The sequence below is a fragment of the Prunus mume genome, linkage group LG2 (genome assembly GCF_029339155.1).
Source record: "Prunus mume cultivar Tortuosa linkage group LG2, ASM2933915v1, whole genome shotgun sequence".
NCBI classification, from domain to species: Eukaryota; Viridiplantae; Streptophyta; class Magnoliopsida; order Rosales; family Rosaceae; genus Prunus; species Prunus mume.
In genome coordinates, this window is record NC_142699.1 from 21,277,534 (window position 1) to 21,303,485 (window position 25,952).

A 25,952-nucleotide genomic window follows, 5' to 3' on the forward strand; every position below is an offset into this window, starting at 1 on the left:
AAATTAACAATATGTGAATAGTTCAAGGAGCAAAACCATAGAAAACCCATAAAAATATGCACGTCTCACTCAATGGCGGAACTAACAAGAGGCTCCCATGGGCTGTAGCTTGGGGCTAAGTTTTCAGTATAAGCTTTAGTGTATAAGCAAATATACTATAATTCAATATTAGCCAATAACACCACACAATAGTTCTGTTTTATCTCAGCCCACACAAAAGAATAAAATAAGACAAAAACACATTTACAGCAAGATTTAAAAAATGGAAAGGAATATAATAGCATATCATTAAAATAAGACCCACATGCTGCTCTGCTCTTGTTCGGTGGTTCTTCAATTAGGGCAACAACAACAGTCATTAAAATATTAGCATAATAGCATATCATTGAACCCTAAACAAACCAAAGATTCGAAATAGTAAAAAAAATCACCACAGCAACAGACAGTAAACCCCAAAAAGAAGAGGGCTTTGAAACAAAGTACAAGAGAAAAGTACACTGAAACATCTGCTCTCTACTTTTCTTTTTCGAAATCATTCAGTGGGTTCTTCAATATTAGTAGGTTTATCTCTTTTTTCTTATTTAATTCTAAATTTGAGTTGTTATTGTTAGATTTTTAAGGTTTGAGCATTTAATTTTGGGGATTCTTAAGAATATATATGATTGTTGGTGTATGATATTTTTTTGTTAGGATATAATGTCACATGATAATAATAGACCGACGAAGAGAGGAAAGACTATTCATTCGTTCTTTAGAAAAAGTAGTAATGATAATGAGAATACACCTTCTGCATCTAACGTTGATACTGAGAATACACCTTCTGCATCTAATGTTGATACTTCAATTCAGTTTGACACTAGTTCTTTAGAACGAGATCCAGGGAAACGTATTCCAATTTGTGAACACCTAATTAATAAGTGTGATGAGATTCGAAGGGCTTATATCAAATTAGGGCCTTATCTTGAGTATCCAAGGACTTTGTTCTGGCAACAAAGACGTCAATTTCAATATTCTTGATTCTCACAATTTTCATGGTTAGAATATTCTCCTACAATGGATAAGGTATATTGTTTACCATGCTTTGTGTTTGAAAAGAATCCAGCAAATGGGTCTTTACTAATTACTAATGGGTTCAATAATTGGAAAAGAGTGAATGATGGAAAGAAATATGCTTTTTTGCAACATGTTGGAGGTCAATCTTCACCACATAATACTTGTGTAAGATGTGCTGATGATTTAATAAAATCATCTCAACATATTGAGAAAGTTATTCACAAACAACCAAAAGAACAAATTTGGAGGAATCGGTTAGGCTAAAGGCAACAATTAAGAGTGTTCGGTGGCTTACATTTCAAGCATGTGCTTTTAGAGGTCATGATGAATCCATAGACTCAATTAATCGAGGAAATTTCATTGAATTGATAAAATATACAACACATTGGAATGATAAAGTTGCTAAAGTTGTTTTAGAAAATGCCCCGAGAAATACTAAATATACCTCACTATTGATTCAAAAGGAGATTTTGCATATTCTCGCTGACAAAGTGAGAGCTAAAATTTGTGAGGAAGTTGGGGAATTGACTTATTTTTTTCTTATTGATGAAATAAAAGATGCATCTAACAGAAAGCAAATGACCATTGTTTTTAAGATTTGTTGATAAGGATTGTTTTGTACGAGAACATTATTTTTGAGATTGTGAGGGTTGAAGACACTAGTTCTTCAACACTTAAAACATAGATATCTCGAGTCCTAATTAATTGTGATCTCCAAATTGATAAAATGTGAGGTCAAAGATATAATGGTGCTAGCAATATGCGAGGTGCATGGAATGGAATACAAGCATTATTTCTTAGAGATTGCCCTTATGCATTTTATGTACATTGTTTTACTCACAGACTACAGTTAGCATTAGTTGCAGCAGCAAAAGATGTTGCTCCTATTTGGCTATTCTTTTCAACCTTGAATTCCATTATCAATCTTATTACTGCTTCTCCTAAGCACCATGGTGAGTTACAATCTACTCAAGCAACTGATATTGCACATATGCTAGATATTGGTCAACGTGAGACAAGTAGAGGGGCTAATCAAATTGGTACATTGCATCGGCCTTGTAACATCTCACATCGACCAACGGAGAGTGGGTGATGTGCCTTATATGTACATGCCCGCCTCCATCTAGCACGAGGCCTTTTGGGAGCTCACTGGCTTCGGAGTCATGGGAACTCCGAAGTTAAGCGAGTTGGGGCGATAGCAATCCCATGATAGGTGACCCACTGGGAAGTTGCTCATGAGCTCCCAGAAACAAAACCGTGAGGGCAGAGATGGGGGCCCGAAGTGCACAATATCGTGCTACGGCGAAATCGATCCTGGGATGTGACAGGCCTGGAGCTACTCGTTGGGGTTCTCATTATGATTATGTTTCAAACTTGATAGATATGTATAATGCATCTTGTTTAGTGGTTGAGACCTTAATTAAGGATGGAGCCACTAACTCTATACGCGGCGAAGCTACTGGTACTTTCAAAGCGATAACATCTTTTGAGTTCATATTTGTCTTGCATTTGTTGGAAAAAATTATGGGAGTTATTGATGGCATTTGCCAAGCATTACAAAATAAATCTAAAGATATCTTGATTGCTATGAATTTAATTCGTAGTACAAAAAATGTTCTTAAGAAATTAAGATTGGATGGTTGGGATATTTTCTTTGAGGAAGTGGAATCATTTTGCAAAAAACATGACATTGATATGTCAGATATGAATGCTCTTTACAAAATTGGTACATGTCATTCTTGTCAACAACGTGATGATATTACAGTTGAACATCACTACTGGGTTGATTTATTCAATGATACCATAGATTATCAATTGGAAGAGTTAAATACTAGATTCAGTGAAGGAACAATAGATCTTCTTACTCTTAGCTCTGCTTTGGACCCTAGCAATGAATTTAAAGCATTTAAGATTGATGATATTTGCAAGCTTGTAGAGAAAATTTATCCAGGAGATTTCACTTCTAAAGACTTACGTTTATTGAGGTATCAGCTAGAATTTTTTGAGTCTAAAGTACATCTTGATATCTTTCAAAATATGTGTACTCTTTCTGAACTATGTCAACGATGAACTCAAACAAACAGAGCACATACATATTATTTGATTGATAAGATGATTCGTTTAGTGTTAACTCTTCTAGTTTCTGCAGCGACTACAGAATGAGCATTTTCAGCTATGAAATATATTAAAACTGTACTTTGCAACAAGATGAAGGATGAGTATTTGATAGATTCCCTTATTGTTTGCATTGAGAAAGAACTTTCTTTGGATATTGATTCAGATTCAATAATCACATATTTTGAGAAACTCAAGGAGCGTAGGATTCTACTTCACTAGGATGTTTGGCAATATGTGTTTAATTTGATGTTTGACAATGTGTTTAATTTGATGTTTGACAACATGTTTAATTTGATGAGTGACCATGTGTTTAATTTGATGTTTTACATATATTATGTACTTCTTTGCATTATATTTGTTTGGTATGTGAATGAACTTGATTGTTTTAAGAAAAATAAGTGACATAACATATCAACAAATATTCTTGGCTCCGCCATTGGCCTCACTGCTGTTAAAGAGATGCCATAATGATTCATTGGTTGTGGACAGTAGGAATATGAAGATGAAAAGACTTTGCTTGGGCAACTGATATTTTTCTTCCACAATCACAAGGGTCATTTTCTTCACATTAATCACGTGCAAATTTGAAAAAGGTCCAGACTTAAGAGTTGAGACTTAAACAGTGACGCATGACAGTGGAAAATATGACCTTCCAATTGCAAGTTAACTTATTTATGCACGTTTTTTGTGATTGAAAATAAAAAAGTGCAACTAGAAATGACAATTAGGCTAATTGTTTTTCCAGGTAAACCAGGGTAAGGAAGGGTCGTTGCGATTTTCCAAATTCACACAATACACGTCTCTTACTATACCAAATTTCAACACGTGACTTTTTGTTATTTTCCCTTTTATTTCCACACATCTTATTGCTGTTCCAATCTGCTCCACATAATTTGGTGGGGTCCAATCCAATTCCGGCATCACTCAAATCCACATAGAAGTTGATCTACAATCAGAAAGAATTCTGATAATGACACGTGGTTCTTTAAGTCTAATGAATTTTACGTTTATTTGGCATGTACAGTGAATTTTATTGAAATATTCTTAGACCACGTATTTTGACCAGTTTTGATACAAACAGTCAAAAGGCAAAATCCCAAATAGAATCATGCATATATAATCTCTCTCTGATGCTGAATTGCTTTTAGACTACCATGCTTAGGTTTCAGATTTTCTTTGTTCCCCTACCTTGGAGAAATTTAATTTCCAAGTAGAAAAGTCTTTCCTATTATATTATATATAATTTTCTTGTATATATAACTACATATTTCTAGCTACTTGTTAGAAATATTGAATCTACCATTTGGCAGCATGGAGCTTCTGCAACTTTTGTTCCTAATCTCCATTGCCACAACCACAGCCTTGTGCTTGTCTACCACAAATCAGGATTATTCATTGAAAAAGCAGATAGTTGGGCTCGCCAATGAGTTTCACACAGTAAATTGGATGAAGAATGTGAGGAGAGAAATCCATGAAAACCCAGAACTTGCATATGAAGAATTCAAAACAAGTGCACTCATTAGGCGCGAGCTTGACAAGCTTGGTGTTGCATATACATGGCCTGTGGCGCATACTGGTGTGGTGGCCACTATTGGCTCTGGCTCTCCTCCCTTTGTTGCTCTGAGAGCAGATATGGATGCTTTGCCCATTCAGGTTAGCTAAGTCAATTTAGTTTAAATTCGTTTACCTTAATTGTTGGGTTTGATCAGATTGATATACTCTGTTGCTTTGATCCTTATACTTGTGTCAAGGAAATCAGATACAAATGTTTTACCCTTGTTTTTGCAAGGGCAATTCAATTGTTGGGTTTTAATCACATAGATGTATATTTCTGCTCTGTATTCGTTTTCATTAGCTTTTAATCAAAGTGCTTGTGACAAGTAATTGTGGTAAAAAGACTAAAGACATAAATGGTACAGCAGGCTACTTTTCCTTGATCCATAGAACCGTAGCCTTTCGAGCTTTTGTTGATGAGCATGTGAAGTGAAACAGAGAACCCTTTTATCTCCCCCGCAATGTCATACAGAACATGACAAAAGCTAAGCTTTATATAGGGTCAAAATCATAATGTAGGAAAAGAGAGAAATAATCAAAAGCATCAAGTGCGGTGTTCAATTTGATGTTCTTAATCAAAAAGCACTTTGTATTGACAACATTGCATCTGCATATGAGTATAGGAATTGGTGGAATGGGAGCACAAGAGCAAAGCGGACGGAAAAATGCATGCTTGTGGCCACGACGCACATGTTGCCATGCTTCTTGGTGCTGCTAAAGTACTTCAACAACTGAAAGACACATTACAGGTGAAGTTATGATCATTCTTTGATATAATATATATATATATATATATATATATATATATATAAGATTTTCATCTTTTTTCGGTCACCTTATAAATCTACTATCACATTGTTACAGGGAACAGTTGTTCTTATATTTCAACCAGCTGAGGAACGCGGCATAGGTGCGAAGGACATGATCAAAGAAGGGGTGCTTGATAATGTGGAGGCCATATTTGGGTTGCACGTAGTGCATAGATATCCAAGTGGTGTTGTTGCATCAAGGCCTGGAGAATTTCTAGCTGGTTGTGGGAGCTTCAAAGCAAAGATTCATGGAAAAGGGGGTCATGCAGCAATTCCTCAACAATCCATTGATCCAATTGTGGCAGCATCAGCATCAGTGATTAGCTTGCAAAACATCGTCTCGAGAGAGGCAGACCCTTTAGATTCCCAGGTATATTGCTTATTTGTGTCATTTGGTCTGCAATTATTTAGAAAAATGCAGGAATTTGTAAGACTGTGCTGAGTAATGCATTGACCATTAATGCAGGTGGTTTCTGTAGCTATGATTCAAGCAGGGACTTCATTTAACATCATCCCGGAATCAGCTACAATTTCCGGTACTTTTAGAGCTTTTAGCAAGAAGAGCTTCAATGCAATCAGGGAAAGAATAGAAGAGGTAACAAATTTCCCATATAGATCAAAGTATATCAGTTCCTAATTGGGTATTTAACATCAAAGACATTTCTTTTTTGAATGTTTATTCAAACCTCTTTCTTCCTGTCAGGTTGTAAAAGGGCAGGCAGCTGTACATAGGTGCTCTGCTGAGATTGAATTCTTAGGAAATGAACATCCTAGCATCCCCCCTACTATAAACGATGAGAGAATTTACGAACAAGCAAGACGCATTTCAACCGAAATAGTAGGAAAAGAAAACACAAAATTAGCTCCTACCTTCATGGGGAGTGAGGATTTTGCTTTCTACTTGGATAAGGTACCTGGGTCAATGCTATTTTTAGGCACAGGAAATGAAAAGAAAGGAGCCATATATGCGCCACATAGTCCTTACTTTTTCATTGATGAGGATGTGCTTCCTATTGGTGCTGCAATACATGCAGCTTTTGCCCATTCTTACCTATCAGATTCAACTGGGAAGTTGCACCTTCATATCTGAAAGTCCCTTCTTCTTAGTTACTCCAATTATTTCATTAAATGTGAAGTATACAACTTACTTGTTCCTCCATTGGTGTTTCTTCAAGCTGGATGGTGGAAGTTCTACAGAGACTTGCCGGTTATGTATATATTTATGATTTAAATTCATATCACAAGTTCAGTCTGTTTCACAAATCAGCTCACTTATACGTTCATCTCAATTGGTCTTGTTAACCAAATCCTTGATATCTCCACCAGATGGTAAATGAAGTTTTTCCTTCTTTCTTTTATGTTTGTGCCTTTGAGTATGTGTGTTTTGAGTGTGCATACGGATGGTTTCATATATTTGTAACAGCCAGCACCTTTCAGGTTTTTTTATTTAGAGACCCTTAATTCCATATTAAAGGATTCAATCAATGCTTGAATACGCTTATAGCAGAGATTATTACAAAATTCCAACCAACATCACAAAAACATATTAAACAGAAACTATGACATGTGAAATTCCAAACATACCATGCTGACAATTACATAATCCAGATTACAAACGAAACCATAAGCTGAGACTAACTGTAAGATTAACAGAGGCAGCGATCAGAGCTTCTTCCTCCTCTAGGCAACAAAGGCAGCAACCAAAGCAAAGAAGGCAACAGCCATTGATGGACATGTGAAGCCACCGCCAGAGGGTGGCGCTGCAGGGGTAGCTGCCCCCATACCGGGCATGCCTGGCATGTCAGCTGCAGAACCAAGCACAACTAGTAGGGCAAAACACAGAGTAAACATTGCCAATGTGATCTGAGAAGCCATGACAAGCCCTTGACTTTTGATAGCAGAGAGATTTACCCTTTTTTGCTTATAGCCATTAACCATACAGATTAGACTATATATACAAGATGATGGGGGTGCCTTGTTCGGTAGGTCCTATGACTTCGTTAATCGTTATGGAGAAATGTACAAGGCTACAAGCTGTCAGCTTCTGTACTATCTCCTCTCTGAGCTTTAAAACTTGTTCTGCCTACTTGGTTTGTCTATTTTATCTAGGAAAAAATGAATAGTTAATTGGCTTTTCATTCTTGCCTAGAAATTAAAAATGGGAATTAAAAAAGACAAGTCAACAACAAGAAAAACAAACATAACCTTTGGTCTCAATGATGAGTATTTAACATAGAAGGCTAAAAGCCCTTCCACATAAAGATATAACACCACATTTTAGAATTTCAGAGTTTTTGGTAAAAATGTCGTTGTGCTCCTAATAGAAAAGCTTATAGCAAAAGTAGTTATGACCATAAGCGTTTCTTTACATAAACACTCCCAGATTTGCGTTAATGTTTTGGTTGACGTTGACACCACGTGGAGTGTCTATAACGCTAGGGTTACATTGAGGAGGTGTGTTAAGAGTTTCAATCACTACTACAAAAAGTGAAAAAGACGACCAGAAAAAGACGACGGTAGAAGAAAAAACCGTCGTTGTATTTAAAAAGATGACGGTAACAAAAAACCGTCGTGGATAAATGACTTAAACAACTAAAAACCGGAGATACTGTTGAATATTTTTTTATAACGACGCACACAAATAAAAAAGTGTCGTCTTATTAAAAAGGTTTTCTTCAAAGTTAAAATCTGACCAAAAAATAACGACAGCAGGTATGACAAACATCATCTTTTAAAAATCAAGTGTCATTTTTTTGGTAAAGACGTGGTTGTTTTGATAAAAACCGTCGTCTATTATATGTAAAGATGACGCTTTTGATAAAAACCGTCGTCTATCGTATGTAAAGATGACGCTTTTTATAAAAACCTTCATATATTGTATGTAAAGATGACTCTTTTTATAAGTCGTCATCTATTGTATGTAAAGATGATGCTTTTTATAAAAACCGTCGTCTATTGTATGTAAAGATGACGCTTTTTATAAAAAAAGTTGTCTACTATATGTAAAGATGACGCTTTTTATAATAATAAAAAAGGTCGTCTATTGTATGTAAAGATGACGCTTTTTATAAAAGGAGTTTCATTAAAACACCCAAAATGGGGGCTGAAATTATAAAAAAACCCAACATCCAAAACACTTTATAAACACACCCAGAACTCATCATTACACACACTTAAAACTCATTTATAAATACACCCAAAAAATATACAATTGTTGATTTTGGGTGTGTTTATATGTTTAAATAGTGCTTGGATTTTTTTATAAATACATGTCTAGAATTGGGTTTATTTATAAATTTGTATTTTATAAAACCCGTCGTCTATTATATGTAAAGATGACGCTTTTTATAAAAACCGTCGTCTGTTGTATGTAAAGATGACGCCTTTTATAAAAATCGTCGTCTATTGTAGGTAAAAATGACGCTTTTTATAAAAAAAGTTGTCTATTATATGTAAAGATAACGCTTTTTATAATAAAAAAAGGTCGTCTATTGTATGTAAAGATGACGTTTTTTATAAAAAAAAGTTGTCTACTATATGTAAAGATGACGCTTTTTATAAATAAAAAAAAGGTCGTCTATTGTACGTAAAGATGAGGCTTTTTATAAAAACCGTCGTCTATTGTATGTAAAGATGACGCTTTTATAAAAACCGTCGTCTATTGTATGTAAAGATGACGTTTTTTATAAAAAACGTTGTCTATTGTATGTAAAGATGATGCTTTTTATAAAAACGGTCGTCTATTGTATGTAAAGATGACGCTTTTAAAAAACCGTCATTTATTGTATGTAAAGATGAGGCTTTTAATAAAAACCGTCGTCTATTGTATGTAAAGATGACGCTTTTTTTATATAAAGATGACGCTTTTTATAAAAAAAATCGTCGTCTATTGTACGTAAAGATTACTCTTTTCATAAAAACCGTCGTTTGTTTTACGTAAGATGATGCTTTTTATAAAAAAAACTGTCATCTATTGTATGTAAAGATGACGCTTTTTATAAAAAAAACCGTCGTCTAACAATTAAGAGTTTATCTATACTTTCGTTAAATATAACATAAGATTTTGTGGTATCCACTAGTGTAAATATTTTAAATTGAAGAAAAAATTCAGTCACTGTATTCATATAGGGTTGTAGGGGTTTTTGTTCCAAAGTGACTGACGAATGGGCCTGGGCTCTGTGAGAAGGCAACGAGCAAAAATCCCCCAAATGCCTGAGTTCGAAAAACAAGCTCCCAAGAGAGTTTTTAGAAAATCTAATGAGATTTTAAAAGAACACTCTCAGGATCACTTCACTAACACCCAAATAAGCATGAGGATTTCATTAATGGCTTAGCTTGAGGAGCATGTGGCATGGGAGCTAAGCTTTCACAAGTTTAGCAATTTGAGAGAGAGAAAACAGCGTGGGTTTCTTACGGAGGAAATATCAGTGCGAGCCCTATCCTAAGAAGAAGAAAGATGAACAGAAGAGAGGTTTGGGTGGCTTGAGAAAATTCCAGATTTGCTTGACGAAGCTTGGTCAAGGTCTGGATCGTTGAGTTGTGGATGTCTTTTCTGGGTAGCAAAAGTCTCCTTTTATAGGCGTTAGGAGCTCCAATTTCGTCTGGTTTTCCTCTTCCTTTTTCCTTGGCAGCTCCTACTTAGCCCTATTTTGATGAATTTCTCCATCCAAGGGGCATGGGTAAGGAACCCTTCACGGTTCCAATGGCTTGACGCAGCTGGGCTTTCCCATAGAGGGGAAGGCGCCACCTGCTTTCCTTATGTTTTCTCGTGCAGAGCTTACAGAGGAAAAGGGGAGAGATGGAGCCTTTTGTCCGATGGATACTTCTCTCACCCCCATGGATTTCCTCTAGTCTTGCCGTGGCTCCCTTATGACCATTGTTTGGAATTCAAACGGGAATAGGGCTTGACGCCAGATTTTTGCAAGTTGCTGGGCTTGGGCTTGTGCATATGGTATTGGGTTCTCTGGCTTTGTTGCTTCTATCGTTTGACAGTCTTTTGTCAAGCTGCTGGAAAGGCTTTCCCTCTAATTCTATTGATGTGGGCTGGGCTAAATATCTTGGTAGGTTCTTTGGTGTCTTCCTAGAGCATGGGTCAATTTTTTCTCCTCTCTCTCATGCTAACCCATATGCTTGGGTTCTAGGAACGGGCTTGAGTTCCAAAGCCCCCAAGTGGCTTTGAAACCTACGTTCCTTGAACCCTCAATGGGCCCCGTGATTGCTTGTTTCCCTCCATACCACAACCTTCTCAGTAAGCCCCGGTTAATTTCGTGGCTTGGGCCCACTTAAGCTCGTGACGTAGCTTGGTATTAGAATGCGCATGATTTCTATGCTCGTGCTTGGGGTTTTATTATGCCATGACGGGCTATAGTCGGGCCAAGTAGTGCCGAATGAGCATGTGAGCGTGATCTAGTAATATCGGTATGTCCTTGGCTCCTTTTGCACGTGCTTGTTTAGCATGATTTGTCGCTTGTAGCTTGTGTTGGCAGCCTTTATAAATTTTCTTTTATCCCGATTGAGCTTATTTTGCATCCAATCACTCATATTGGGCTAAGGGTTAATTTGGGCTTAGCCCCTTGGATTTTTGGGCCTCAACATTAGACCCCTTGATTATTGGGGCCATGAATAGCTTTGAGATAGGTCAAATAATCAAACCTGGCCCAAAAGAAAAATCAAACCCAGGCTGCTGACGTGACCTTCTCGTTTCCCGCGTGTGTGCTGCCATGATTATTTTCCAGCGGTCTCTTGCATTCCCTAGGTACGCTTCCATCAATCTTGTTTTATTTTATTTTTCTTTCCTTTTCTTCTCTTGTTTTTCTCTTTTCATCTCTGACTCCTCTCTTCCGTGCGCGCGAGCCCTAAAACTAGTTGCCCCCTTTTCGTTTTTGCTGGTTTCTTTTCATACAGGTCTAGAGAACCCTTGGGAAACCAGAAATCACATAAGGCCTCAACCACAACCGCTGGTTGGTTACGCTTGAAACCGCTCGCAATCATCCGGGAAAAGCCATGATTCTTCTTTAAAATCCTTCAAATTTCTTCGATTCGCTCTTCAATCCGTCCAAAACCAAGCTTAGCAAAGTCACTTGGCGAAGTGTGGAGCAATTTCTACTGTGTAATCGCAAGGCGTTCCCCCTTTCGACTTGAAGTCGGAAGAATTCCAGCAATAGCAGTGTAAGCATCGTTCCCTGTTTTTTCTTGTTTTCTACATCTCGTTACTCCGGGCACATGCATCTATACACATACACATATACATACGCATATATGTACATGTGGAGGCACCCCCTTTATATTTTTTTAGAATTCCTCACGAACAGGGCACTTTTCTCGGTCTGGGTTTCATCTAATTTCCCAAGCCCTAGGCTCGAATTTCGGGCATAGACCACTGATTTGGGATTTTAAGCGTGCTTGAGGCGATATCTTACCTTGATTAACCACAAAACCTCTAGATGGTGTCGAAGCATGGTGGAAGGAACAGGAACAGCCACTCCATGGCTTCCTTCGCATATTTTATCCCTGTGATTCATTTTCTCCTCTTTTCCTTTTAGCACCAGATAATCTTTTCCCCTCTCATAGGAAAGATTTGGATGATGATATTGAATTGGTCTCCCCTTTTTTTTCTTTCTTGATATGGTCTTGGCATGATATTACAGAGATGTGCGTGCGTTCAACAATTCGTGAAGGTGCTGGAACTTATGCATTTTGTTCTTTCTTCCTCTTTTCTTTTTTTTTTTTTTTTTCGCAGGTGTTTGTGACTTAGTAGGCTTGCCATGGCGTCCACTGACCTTCCGCCGATCATGCTAGACCATCTCTACTCCATGGATGACAATCTTAAAGCAGAAGGGCCGCTCCTGTTGCTTGAAGATGCCAAAAATCCCGTTGTTGGTGATGAGCCGTCCCGAGACTGCTCCTGTAATTAATCCTGCCTCCATATCCAGATGCTGCATTGAAAAGGGCCTCTTTCCAGCCGTTCCCCTATTCTTCCAATATCCTTGCGGCATCAGTAAAGGTTGGTCAGAATAGGTCGACCGTGAACTGCGGGATCCATCCACATGCAACATCCTGCGCAGAGCACAAGTCCTTGATGCCATCTTCCTTTCCAAATTGTGGGACATCCATATCGAAGCGAAGATGCTTCGTCACGTGGTCCGGAGGTGGAGCACCGCTACTCACACCTTTGTGTGCTCATGGGGGGAATTTACCCCTACCCTTGAAGATGTGGCGAATATCTCTCGCCTTCCTGTCTGTGGCGACCGTAGTCCTTTCGGCCGCCTCACTCCGAAGAAATAGATAACCTTGCAGTCTTGCGAAGAGGCGCTCCCACCTCTCCCAGACTTCACTCCGATTTAGCAATGGATACAATATTTTGGGGATGCAAACAGACAGAGTCCCTGCCGTTTGGCTGCCTTTATAGCTCTGTGGCTTGGGCGGTTCGTGCTCTGTGACTTTTCTCAGGACTGCCTTCATGAGCGTGTATTTCCCTTGGCTTTGGCCATAGCCCGAGGCGATACCATCCCCTTAGCCCCCATGTTCCTAGGACATCTATACCATCTTCTTAATCGAACCCAGCTTCTGGAAAAGAGTGCATCAGGAACCATGGGCGTAGAGACCCTCCTAAATTCTGGTTTCTTGCAGGTGTTCTTGTGGGAGCGTCTCAAAGGGTTGGATGTGCATTCACTCCCTCATTCGCATGCTATAAAGTTGGCTGACTGGGGCAATGGTTCCTTTATGCCAAACAATCTTCCATTAGTTTGCAGGTGGTTCAAGAGAATGCAGAGGAAAGGCCAGAATTTCTTAAAGCTGCTAGACAATGTCGAGAATTTTGTCTTTCGCCCTTACGGCACCTCAGGAGTCCTTCACTTTCGTGCCCTTCTATACTGACGTCCGTGATACGGTGAGGTTCCAGCAGCTGTGTCGCATAGTGACCAGTTTCGGAAGCATGCTTTGTTGAATGTCGCTCCCATCCCCTTACCTATTCTTGGAGACCACCGTGCAAAGGTTCCGTGACCTATTCTCCTTACCGAAGTCAGGAGGCGCGGGCTTGACCAAGGGGTACCCAGAGCCCTAACCATGATGACCCTTTAGCTTTACACAGGATCTTCTGGAGTAATGACCACATACCAGCCAGATTGCAGGTCCATCGTTCTAGCAAGCAAGGCGAGGGTCGGTGGCTTCTCTAGAGGCTACCAAGCCTCTGAACCGCTGTCTCTCTTCCTTCCGTGAGTTCCAATCCTTTCCGGGACAGATCGCCTCCTACAACGGCTCGTCTTGTGGGCTTGGTTTGGAAGAAAGCCATCCTCTTAGCCAAAAATGCAACTTGCCCTTCATTTCCAAGAGTGGTGACATTGTTGGGAATTTCCTAAGACGGCCGGCCGAGTCTGAGTCTGGCGGCTCGGAAAGTGCAACGCCGAGCAAAAGGCGAGGAGGAGCGAAATGTGAGTGAGAAGCGGTGCAGGTAAACCCAAAAGGTTCATTCGAAGGTAGCCCAGAGTGGCCCTCCTCGAACCAAAGAAACGACTCCCAGGCCACGGTCTTGGCTTGCATCCGGGCGGGTCGCTCTGGCAAGGTCTGAAACTACCCTCTCCGCCGTAAGTGTTCTTGACTTCCAGTACTTCTTCATGCCCCTCCTTTTGCTTTGCGTGTATGATATGTGGGTAGATACTTATTTACATATATTATTATTTTTATAAGGAAAATGGGTGCCACCCCAAAGAGAAAGAGAAGTGACACACCCCCGGTATCTCCTCGGTGACCCCTAAGCGTCGAAGCGTCGCATTCTACATGCGAGATTTTCCGAACACGCACGATCTTGTTGAAGCTGCGGAACCCCAAGCTGTAGTGACAGTTGACGATGATAGTGATGATAGTGACACCACCGAATCCGAGGCTAATGTTCCAGAGCAAGAGAACGTTGACGATGCTAGTGAAGATTCTGACAGGGACTTCAATGAGGGTTGCGGTGAGGATGCATTTGCTTATTCCAGTGACTATCCAGGGAGGACAAGGTGGTTCATATGTTTTTCGAGTCCACTGATAGCAATACACGCCGTTTAGCGGAGGTAATCGACGCGTTTAAGTTTTGTCCCCCTCTTCTTCCTCACACCATAATCTGTACACTCGACGCGTGCTCATCCTGCAGGTTATTGACATTGCTGAGGACCCAAACCCTGCTGCGGCCATTGCTAATCCTGCCCGGACCCCCCTTGAGGTATCCGTACCGATAATATTCTATTTACCTTCTTCTCCTACTCATCTGCCAATACCCATTACCTGTCAATTATCACGTACTAACCCTTGCATGCACCCCTTTCTTTTTTTGCAGGTGAGCATCCCGCTTCGAATTTGGAAATTGTGCTCGTAGTACCTTCTTCCTTCAACACATTCGATACACTGGTCGAGGCAGCCCTCACAGGATCCTCTCCAACCATGACACCAACGGATTCTCGGGATGAAATGCCTACGCTCCAAGTTACAAGCCCTTTACCACGTATCTTCCAACATTTTCTCCAGAGAGACCTTGATCCTGCCATTTCGCCACCTTTCTAGCAACCATTCGAACAACACCCTTTGTCGTCCATACAACCCTGCTCGTTCCATCTCACGTTCAACCACTTCTCCGGGCGACAGGGCCTAGTCCCCTAGCACTTCTTCCAGCGGTTCAATGTGACAATGCGAGCACTGCTGAAACGCCGAGCTATCATTCATTGCAGGGAATGTCTGCTGCAGAACACCCTCGCAGCATGTCTTGGCTGGAGTGGGAGGAATCATTTACTACCTTCATGGCTTTCTTTGACAGCGGTGCTCAGGTCCTTCGATCCGCAGATGAACTCCTGCCGCTCTACCATCGGTTTAATGGTTACACATTCTTCCGGGGAATTCTTGTTTATCCCGAGACAGTTGCGGCTTTGGAGAAATTTCTGGACAAGTACGGGGATTTCATGGACATGACTGGTATTACCTCTTCATTCTCGCGATGTGCTGCTTTCCGGGCCCTCGGCTTGGTGCTCCATGAGATGGATACCGTGCAGCTGCTGGACATTCCGATCACAGGCTCCTCTGCTGGCGGGATGCAATTTGCGAGGCTATGACTCTGGGCTTTCGAGCGTAGTCTCTTCAACTCGTGAAGGGTTTGGCACGTGCTGCATTTGGGGCATCGGCTGTTCATAACATGAAGTCAAATCCGGCCTGATGAAATAAGGGCAGCAGCAGAGGCTTTGGTCTTCAAGCGACGAATCGGAAAACCAGCGAGGAATTGCGTGGCTTTACGCCCCTAAGGTGTCTCTTCCGAAGCGATCTTGTTGCGTGATGGAGGCAGTGACAAGATCTTCTCGCGGGGCCTCCTCCGTTCCCTTCTAGCCATCCTTGGTGGTACTTTGAGGTTCGTTACTTTCCGTCCTTCCCTCATGTTTCCTCATTCTACATATGTTCAATGTTACTCTGATTTCTCCTGACATTCTCTTTTTTTGTTCTGTTTTGCAGGTCGCATTTTGCTTGGTGTAGGATTGACTAGCTTGACACATTCTAGAGTTTCGTTCGGGATTGAAGCACACATTACTTCTTAGCATGTATAGCTTGATCTTGACTCATGTTGTAAAACTTGTACTGTGGCAGCTTGGCATTTTAGTGTCACAGTTGTGTTCAAATTTGCGGAACCTATGTTCCCCTTTTTTTTTCTTTTGCCAGAAACACATTGTAGCTCTTATTTCGACATGTATAAAATGCCTGGTTGATAGAATCCTTTGCTTGAATTTTAGATCGGGTATCCTTTTGAAGCATGGTGGTTGTTGCCAAAATTTTGTTATGATGGCCCTTTGACACTGCCTATTTTCTTTGAAGGTTCTCGGACCTTATGAGCATGCTAGCTTCCTTTTGCGGGTGCTCAGCTTGGCTTGTTCCTTTTCATTTTGCCCAAGCGTGAAAGCTGCTACAGACCTAGGATCCCATTCAAATGGCTTTGCTTGGCATGTCTTTTGCTAAGTAATATTTTCCTCCACTTTTTTTTAGATATCCGCTGTATATTTATATGTAATTGTAAACGCCTTTGTCCAAAAAAGAAATTCGAGGTACGAAAAAGGGAAAACTTCCAGAGACAATTTTTTTTTTTTTAAATACTCCTTCATTTTCATTTCAAATCCCATGCTACCATGATGATACAAAAGCTTTTCAAAACAAAGTGCACATAGAAGGGGACAACATTTTTTAGATAAAAGGAAATGCAATAATACGAAAATAAGATATTATGCCTACTTAGCAGTAGTAGGGCTTGAGCCATTTTCCATTGATGGGATCCATTAGCATGCCTTCCTTGACAGAGATCAAGCGATAATAACCGCTGCTGTGTACCTCTTTGACTGCGAATGGACCCTCCCATTGTGGGGCAAATTTGGAAGGTCCTGACATTTGCCTTCTCACATGTTCAACGACTTTTAGCACGAGATCTCCTTGCTCGAAGGCTTGAGGCTTAACGGTCCTGTTATAGGCTTGGGCAACAGTCTTGTTGTAGAGTGCCATCCTTCTTTCAGCTTCCATCCTTCTCTCATCAACTGCTTCGAGATCTAACAAACGCCAATCTGAGCATGTCTTTGCATCCCATTCAAGATCATTGACAGCTGCTATCCTGGCTGTCGGGATGGTGATTTCCACGGGTGAAATAGCCTCGATCCGTACACCAGTGAGTAAGGTGAAAAACCTGTAGCGCTCCTTGGTGAGGTGCGATAAGCCCACAAAGCATCCGGCAGGTGAACACTCCAGCCTTCTTGATACTCATATACCATCTTGCTTAGAATCCTCAATATCGTCTTATTGGTAGCTTCTGCTTGACCGTTTCCCTGTGGGTAATAAGGCGTAGAGCGACGATGCTTGATACCGTACCCACTAAGGGTTGAACTCACTTGCCTGTTAACAAAAGGTGTGCCATTGTCGGTGACCATCTTGTATGGGATTCCGAACCTACACACAATGTATTCCCGAATGAAATTCGAGACGGCAGCTCCTGTGGCCTTTCGAAGGGGAATTGCCTCAACCCATTTCGTGAAATACTCCGTAGCGGTGAGGATCCATATGTAGCCATCGGAAGGGGGATGGATTGTCCCAATCAAATCAAGCCCCCAAGTATGGAAAGGCCAGGGAGTGCGCATGTCTTGCAGCAATGTAGGAGGTTTGTGGCTTAGATTAGCATAGATTTGGCATGTGTGGCATTTCTTAACAAAGTCATGTGCATCCTTCTTCATGGTAGGCCAATAATACCCAATGCTTAGTAGCTGCCGGTAAAGCTTCTTCATTCCTTGGTGCTCTCCGCACTCTCCAGCATGTATCTCTTGCATGGCTTGACGTGCCTCTGATTCTCCCAAGCATTTTAATGGCTCACCATTGAACCCCTTCCGATAGAGAGTTGACCCATCAACAAAATACCTCTTTACGGTCTTTTTGAGCTTATAGGCAAGCTTGGGGTTAGTCGGCAGAGTTCCTCCAACAAAGAATGCCAAGTATGGAGCCCGCCAATCTTCCGTAGAGGGTATCGTAGAACAGGTGGGACAATCGAATTGTAGTTCAGCTGCTTGCTTCTTCATCTCTCGCCAATAATAACCTTTATGCGTTGTAAGCGCCGGTACAGGCTGATTACTGGTTCCAAGCCGCAAGTGGCATTGTGTACCTCTTGCAACCTCCTTCTTGCTTCTGCTATCCCAACACACCGTCAGAACACCTCCCGGAAGACGTCTGTAGAGTTCCCCAAAGATAGTCACATAGTCTTTCAAGTCTTTAATGCTGCTCTCTTCACCTAACTTTTTCTTCAGTGGCTTTCTCCAATCATCCTCTTCCAGCAGGTCCCCCTGGGCCATTGCTTCGACCACTGGTGTGCTTCTCCTTATCACGGTGATGTTGGGCTGTTTTTGCACAAATGAGAGCTTCGATCCCAACGTGGCCAAAGCATCAGCGTACCTATTGGTGGTTCCTGGAATGTGCTCCATCATGATTTGCTTGAAGGAATTAATGAGCCTTTCAGCAGCTGTCCGATATGGTGCCAAGGTTGCTTCCTTCACCGCAAAGCTTCCTTGCAATTGACTTAGTACCAGATTCGAATCGCCAATGATCTTCACCTTTTCTGCGCCCATTTCTCTTGCTGTGGACAATCCCGCAATAAAAGCTTCGTATTCTGCCACGTTATTCGTGCATGGAAAGTCTAGCTTGAATGAGAGAGCCGTAGCTTGCCCATAGGGATTAATGAGCACAACACCTGCCCCTCCACCTTTTGATGTGGAAGACCCATCAAAGTAGAGGGTCCATGGTTCCTCCTCTGTAATAGCAACCATTTCCGGCAGCTCTCCCAGGACTTCCTTGGAAAGGGTTGATCCTTCTATTTCGGGGAATAGAGCTAGCATGTCAATCACAGCTTGTCCCTTGATGGCCTTAGGAGTTGTGCATATGATATCAAATTCGGAAAGCTGCAATAACCAACGTGCGAGAAGTCCGGATAATACCGGCCTTGTGAGCAGATATCTTACGGGATCGGACTTTACTATGAGTTGTAACTTGTGAGCAAGGAAGTAGTGTCGCAAGCGCTGTGCAGCATAGACAAGAGCAAGGCATAAGAGTTCCATTTTTGGGTACCTTGCTTCAGCTCCTCTCAGTTGTCGGCTTACATAATAAACGGGGCTTTCCTCCCCGTTATGGCTATCCTGCAAGCAAAGCTCCAACCGCAGATTCGCGCAGCCAAGTAAAGCTTGAGTGGAAGCCCAGGAATAGGTGCCCTCATCGCGGCAGCTTTGTGATCAGTTGTTGTACCCGCTGGTAAGCTTCTTGGTATCCCTGGCTCCATATATATGGCTTCCCTTTTTTAAGGAGATGAGTGAAAACACTCATCATTGCAGCAAGGCCTGGAATAAAACGCCGAATGTATGACAATCTTCCCACAAAACTTTTCAATTCCTTTGGATTCTTAGGTGGCGCAAGAGAGCATATGGCTTTGGTTTTCTCAGAATCCACATCTATACCACGCTGGTGTACCTGAAAGCCCAGAGAACTTGCCAGATGAGACTCGAATCGCATTTCTTTGGGTTCATTTTTAACCCATACGGCCGGCACCTTTCCAAAGACCCGCCTCAGAACTCCCTGATGACTTTCTCTGGTTTTGGATTTTACTACGAGGTCGTCCAGATAGTCTTCCACCTCTTTTCCCATCATATCATGAAACACTGCCGTCATGGCCCGTTGGTAGGTAGCACCGGCATTCTTGAGACCAAATGGCATGACCGTGTAGTAGAAATTTCCATAAGGTGTTCGAAAGGCTGTTTTCTCGGCATCCTTGGGAGACATCTTGATTTGATTATAGCCACTAAATCCGTCCATAAAGGATAGCATGCCTTGACCCGAGGTTGAATCAATCAAGATATCCATGTTGGGCAGCGGGAAGTCATCTTTTGGGCAGGCCCGATTGAGATCACGATAGTCTGTGCATATTCGATTACCCCAGTTTTCTTCTTCACGGGTACGATATTTGCTAGCCATGTCGGGTGTTTGATTGGCTTGATGAATCCAGCGGCTAGCAGCTTTTCGACTTCCACCTTGATTTGTTTCTCAACTTCTAGGATGAAAATTCCTTCGTGGTTGTACAACAGGTCTTGCACCGAGCTCAATATTCAGCGTATGACTTACCAAGTTTGGATTAAGGCCGGGCATCTCTTCATAACTCCAAGCAAACACATCTCGAAATTCTTTCAATAACGACACCAAAGCTTCCCTTTCTTCCCCCGTTAAATGAACACTGACAGAGATGGGTCTTGGGACAGAGGGGTCATCACTTAAATCAATTGTTTCCAGCCGCTCAGCTACTGCCGTTGAGCCATCTTGCATGTGCTTGGGTGCTGTCATTGGTTCTTGGAAAGGACAAGGCAAGGGTGCCTTGCCATCTAGACTCTCGCGGCTATCTGCTTGCATAGCTTCTCCACCATACTCGGGGCTTTCCCGTAGGATACGGTCAAGCCCCAATCCCGCATAAGCGATATACTGCGCCCATCCGGCAGCGTGACCTTTGAGCATTAAGGGTGATCGTAGGCATGGTTGTTGGCCTCCGAGTGCCTTTTTCTTTCTCGATCAATGATGGTTATGAGCTCCTCGTTGCTCAGATCACGAATCTCGGTCCACGATGGCGGTAAGTCCCAGAATTCTTGGATGGGTTGCTTCCGGCGCTGTGAACTCAGCAGAATTCTGCCTCGGAGTAGCGAGCTTCGCTTTGATTGAACGGTGCTTGATTCCCTGGTATACGGAGTGGTGTTAGCCCAATTCTTCCCTTTACACATTGATGGTACGTAGAGACCACAAGTTTATGTTTGTTGAGCCATGGCCTTCCCAACAAAGCATGATAAGCCACATCTACGTCCACCACATAGAACTTGGTAAGTGACCGGATGGGCCCTACCTTCAAATTTACTTGCATATATCCAACCGTAACCTCACTTTGATTCCCAAAACCGCTAATGCTCGTTTGGGACTGCACGATCTTGGATAGTGGAATACCATTCTGTAAGTACAGCATGAGGCAAGATGTTAATGAAGAACCCGTGTCTGCAGAGCCCTCCGTATGAACACATCATTGATTTGTCCCTCCAGGTAAAGCGGCCTCCTATGATCCGGGTATGGAACTTCCATGTCCTCGTCTGTGAAAACGATAGCATTGTCATTTTCCAAGAATGACCTTTGAGGTTCAGCAGTGAAGCAATGGGGTTGGCTCTGCAGAAATATTCATAAGGGCTAGAGCATGCTTCCCTCGCTTGAGGCCCAAACCAAGTTGGTCAAAGAGTGACTTAACTCTAGGATTCCTCTGGAGGGCCTGTGAAGTGTGGGTCCTTGCTTCGAGCCCAGATATCGCTCCATTACGATCGCCTCACGTAAGGGAGTGAAATGTCACAGAGCGTTTCTGCTGTCGGACGAGGCTTTCCGGCATTGTTCTTCCGGCATGTCCAACATGAACACCCCATTGTCTGCACAGTCATCCCATCCATCAGCAAGTGGCCATGGCGTGTCATAGCTTGACGGTTTCGAGTATTTGCACCAGTAAGCTTTATCCATGTTTCCACAAGGCTCCCAAATAGCCTCTGGTGGCTTTGGATCATTCCTCCATGGGTGGCATAATTCGTCATCGTCGAGCAAATCATCTGAACACGTAATAACAGCAATGCTGTTTCTTTCCCCCTTCGTTTTGGCAAAGGGTCCTCATCAATAGCTGCTTCCTAGAGGGAAGCTCAAGAACTCCCTCATGTATTTTGCCATGTAAGATCCTCCTTAAACTCGACAAGCGATGGTCGGATGTCCTACAAACTGGTGATAGCGGCGATGTCCGGGATCACTTTTTCTTCCTGGTGGGGACCTTGTAGGGCTCGAGAGGTTTGATTGCGCCGTCAGCAATCATTGTGTCGAGGATGGCATGAAACTCTTCATCTTTGCAAGGCAATGGCGGGTACGTCTCCCTATCTTTCCGTTATGCGTGAGCTATAGTCGTTAGATGGCTTCTTATCCGTGGCTAACACCTGATGTGATTCCTTCTTCTCACTCCTCCAGCCCCTTTGTCCAATCGGTTTGACAGACATGCTTGTCTTTCTTACCGCTTCAGCAGCCGGGAAAATTGGTGATGCCGATATTTTCCAAGTATACTCTATAGTCCGCCACAATGTTGCTGATGCAAATCTCAACAAGTGCCTCCTCATCTTTTTCGTCATAGCAATCGAGAGCCAAGTCCCGGAATCTTCTCACGAAGTCCACGGGATCCTCCCCTTGCTTTTGGCGAGTGTTGTTGAGCTGCGTGGTGGTGACCCTCTCCTCGTGCTGAAAATATTTTTTACAAAACCTGCTGCCAAATCGTCCCAGAACGCATAGAGCCTGGTGCCAATGTGGTGTACCATGTATAAGCCCGATCGGTGAGGCTCTTTGAGAATTCTCGGAGTCACAAATTATAATCACCAGCGTGCGGCCCCAAAGCATCAAGGAATCGGTTGACATATTCCTTCGGGCTTCCTTTCCTCCCATCGAAGAGGACAAAGGTTGGTGTTTCGTAACCTTTGGGATAGGGCTGCTGGAGTAAACTTCTGGGTACGGTGGTGAGGAATGTACTTCCAATCCTCGACTTCGACTAAGCTCCTTTTCCAGCATGGCAACGACATCCTCCTGAGTGACAAAAGACGGTCCCCTTTGTTCGGACCCCTTTCTAGCAATGCGCATTCTTCTTGCGGACGTCTATCCTCTTCGTTTGGCTTGAAGCAGCATTTTTAATTCTTTGATAGTGTCCATCATCTCCTTCTGGATTTCCCCATGGCCTGCATAGCCGTGATGAGATCAGTGAGGGTGAAGGCTTCCTCACTTGCACGCTCTTGTCCTCTAGAGGAAGCATTTTGCCTTGATTCAGAATCACCATGGTCAGGTCCATCTTGGGAGGCCATGGTGTTGCTCCGGGTTTTCTCTCTTGGAGGCATTAGTAAGATGGCAGCTTGTTCCCCAGCAGAGTCGCCAATTTATGTAGGGGTTTTTGTTCCAAAGACTGATGAATGGGCACAGGCTCTGTGAGAAGGCAACGAGCAAAAATCCCCAAATGCCTGGGTTGAAAAACAAGCTCCCAATAGAGTTTTTAGAAAATCTAATGAGATTTTAAAAGAACACTCTCAGGATCACTTCACTAACACCCAAATAAGCATGAGGATTTCATTAATGGCTTAGCTTGAGGAGCATGTGGCATGGGAGCTAAGCTTTCACAAGTTTAGCAATTTGAGAGAGAAAGCAGCGTGGGTTTCTTACGGAGGAAATATCAGTGCGAGCCCTATCCTAAGAAGAAGAAAGATGAACAGAAGAGAGGTTTGGGTGGCTTGAGAAAATTCCAGTTTGCTTGAAGCTTGGTCAAGGTCTGGATCGTTGAGTTGTGGATGTCTTTTCTGGGTAGCAAAAGTCTCCTTTATAGGCGTTAGGAGCTCCAATTTCGTCTGGTTTTCCTCTTCCTTTTTCCTTGGCAGCTCCTACTTAGCCCTATTTTGATGAATTTCTCCATCCAAGGGGCATGGGTAAGGAACCCTTCACGGTTCCAATGGCTTGACGCACTGGGCTTTCCCATAGAGGGAAGGCGCCACCGCTTTCCTTATGTTTTCTCCCAGGCAGAGCTTACAGAGGAAAAGGGAGAGATGGAGCCTTTTGTCCGATGGATACTTCTCTCACCCCCATGGATTTCCTCTGGTCTTGCCGTGGCTCCCTTATGACCATTGTTTGGAATTCAAACGGGAATAGGGCTTGACGCCAGATTTTTGCAAGTTGCTGGGCTTGGGCTTGTGCATATGGTATTGGGTTCTCTGGCTTTGTTGCTTCTATCGTTTGACAGTCTTTTGTCAAGCTGCTGGAAAGGCTTTCCCTCTAATTCTATTGATGTGGGCTGGGCTAAATATCTTGGTAGGTTCTTTGGTGTCTTCCTAGAGCATGGGTCAATTTTTTCTCCTCTCTCTCATGCTAACCCATATGCTTGGGTTCTAGGAACGGGCTTGAGTTCCAAAGCCCCAAGTGGCTTTGAAACCTACGTTCCTTGAACCCTCAATGGGCCCCGTGATTGCTTGTTTCCCTCCATACCACAACCTTCTCAGTAAGCCCCGGTTAATTTCGTGGCTTGGGCCCACTTAAGCTCGTGACGTAGCTTGGTATTAGAATGCGCATGATTTCTATGCTCGTGCTTGGGGTTTTATTATGCCATGACGGGCTATAGTCGGGCCAAGTAGTGCCGAATGAGCATGTGAGCATGATCTAGTAATATCGGTATGTCCTTGACTCCTTTTGCACGTGCTTGTTTAGCATGATTTGTCGCTTGTAGCTTGTGTTGGCAGCCTTTATAAATTTTCTTTTATCCCGATTGAGCTTATTTTGCATCCAATCACTCATATTGGGCTAAGGGTTAATTTGGGCTTAGCCCCTTGGATTTTTGGGCCTCAACAAGGGTCAAGGAGTGTAGTTGTAAAAAATCATCAAAATCGGAGTTAAAATAACCTTTAATTCATGATTTTTCATTTATAACCGTTGAATTTTTTTGTCTCGTTACTTGATCTCTAAATGTTTATTTTTTTCGATTTTTGGCGTATATGATCTCGAAGTATAAACAAACAATTTAACGGTTGGATCGTTGAAACTAGTTTCTTAGAATGCGTATGCCATCAAAACAATATATTCACTAACAATTAAGAGTTTATTTATACTTTCGTTAAATATAACATAAGATTTTGTGGTATCCACTAGTGTAAATATTTTAAATTGAAGATCAAATTCAGTCATTGTATTCATATAGGGTCAAGGAGTGTAGCGGTAAAAAATCATCAAAATCGAGTTAAAATAACTGTTAAATGATGATTTTTCATATATAACCGTCGAAATTTTTTGTCCCTTTACTTGATCTCTGAATGTTTATTTTTTCCGATTTTTGGCGTATATGATCTCGAAGCATAAGCAAACACGTTTGACGGTTGGATCATTGAAACTAGTTTCTTAGAATGCGTATGCCATCAAAACAATATATTCACTAACAATTAAGAGTTTATTTATACTTTCGTTAAATATAACATAAGATTTTGTGGTATCCACTAGTGTAAATATTTTAAATTGAAGATCAAATTCAATCATTGTATTCATATAGGGTCAAGGAGTGTAGCGGTAAAAAATCATCAAAATCGGAGTTAAAATAACCGTTAAATCATGATTTTTCATTTATAACCGTCGAAATTCTTTGTCCTGTTACTTGATCTTTGAATGTTTATTTTTTCCGATTTTTGGCGTATATGATCTCGAAGTATAAACAAACAATTTTGACGGTTGGATCGTTGAAACTAGTTTATTAAAATGCGTATGCCATAAAAAAAAATATTCACTAACAATTAAGAGTTTATTTATACTTTCGTTAAATATAACATAAGATTTTGTGGTATCCACTAGTGTAAATATTTTAAATTGAAGATCAAATTCAATCATTGTATTCGTATAGGGTCAAGGAGTGTAACGGTAAAAAATCGTCTATTGTATGTAAAGATGACGCTTTTTATAAAACCGTTGTCTATTGTACGTAAAGATGATGCTTTTATAAAAAAACTGTCGTCTATTGTATGTAAAGATGACGCTTTTATAAAAACCGTCGTCTATTATATGTAAAGATGACGCTTTTTATAAAAAAACCGTCGTCTATTATATGTAAAGATGACAAATTTTTTTGTAAAAAAGCGTCATCTTTTAAAACACGCTAAAAAATGGCCGCTTAAGTGAATTCGCGCTTGACAAATTTTCAAATTTTCACCCGTCTTTGAAAAGGTTATCTCTCATTAACAAGCGTTGTCTTTTAAAACACGCTAAAAAAAGTCTACTTAAGTGAATTCGCGCTCGAAAAAATTTCAGATTTTTCCCCGTCTCTGAAAACCTTATCTC

The 25,952-nt window shown here is 41.7% G+C and overlaps 3 protein-coding genes across 3 annotated transcripts; 2 read left to right on the forward strand and 1 right to left on the reverse strand.

Moving 5' to 3' along the window:
* Positions 1-2,322: 2,322 nt before the first annotated feature.
* LOC103343071 (uncharacterized) lies at positions 2,323-3,123 on the forward strand. The gene has a single exon (XM_008246750.2). It carries the CDS (start codon positions 2,323-2,325, stop codon positions 3,121-3,123), a length of 801 nt encoding a protein of 266 aa, XP_008244972.2.
* A 1,190-nt stretch (positions 3,124-4,313) lies between these two features.
* LOC103343070 (IAA-amino acid hydrolase ILR1-like 1) lies at positions 4,314-6,892 on the forward strand. The gene is made up of 5 exons (XM_089046402.1): positions 4,314-4,824; positions 5,349-5,474; positions 5,590-5,904; positions 6,001-6,129; positions 6,238-6,892. The coding sequence occupies exons 1-5, from the start codon at positions 4,483-4,485 to the stop codon at positions 6,622-6,624; spliced, it is 1,299 nt and encodes a 432-aa protein (XP_088902528.1). The 5' UTR covers positions 4,314-4,482; the 3' UTR covers positions 6,625-6,892.
* Positions 6,893-16,775: 9,883 nt separating this feature from the next.
* On the reverse strand, positions 16,776-19,126 carry LOC148919817 (uncharacterized). Its single transcript, XM_089044448.1, has 2 exons — positions 17,218-19,126; positions 16,776-17,098 (listed from the first exon to the last, which is right to left on the reverse strand). The coding sequence occupies exons 1-2, from the start codon at positions 19,124-19,126 to the stop codon at positions 16,776-16,778; spliced, it is 2,232 nt and encodes a 743-aa protein (XP_088900574.1).
* Positions 19,127-25,952: the final 6,826 nt, after the last annotated feature.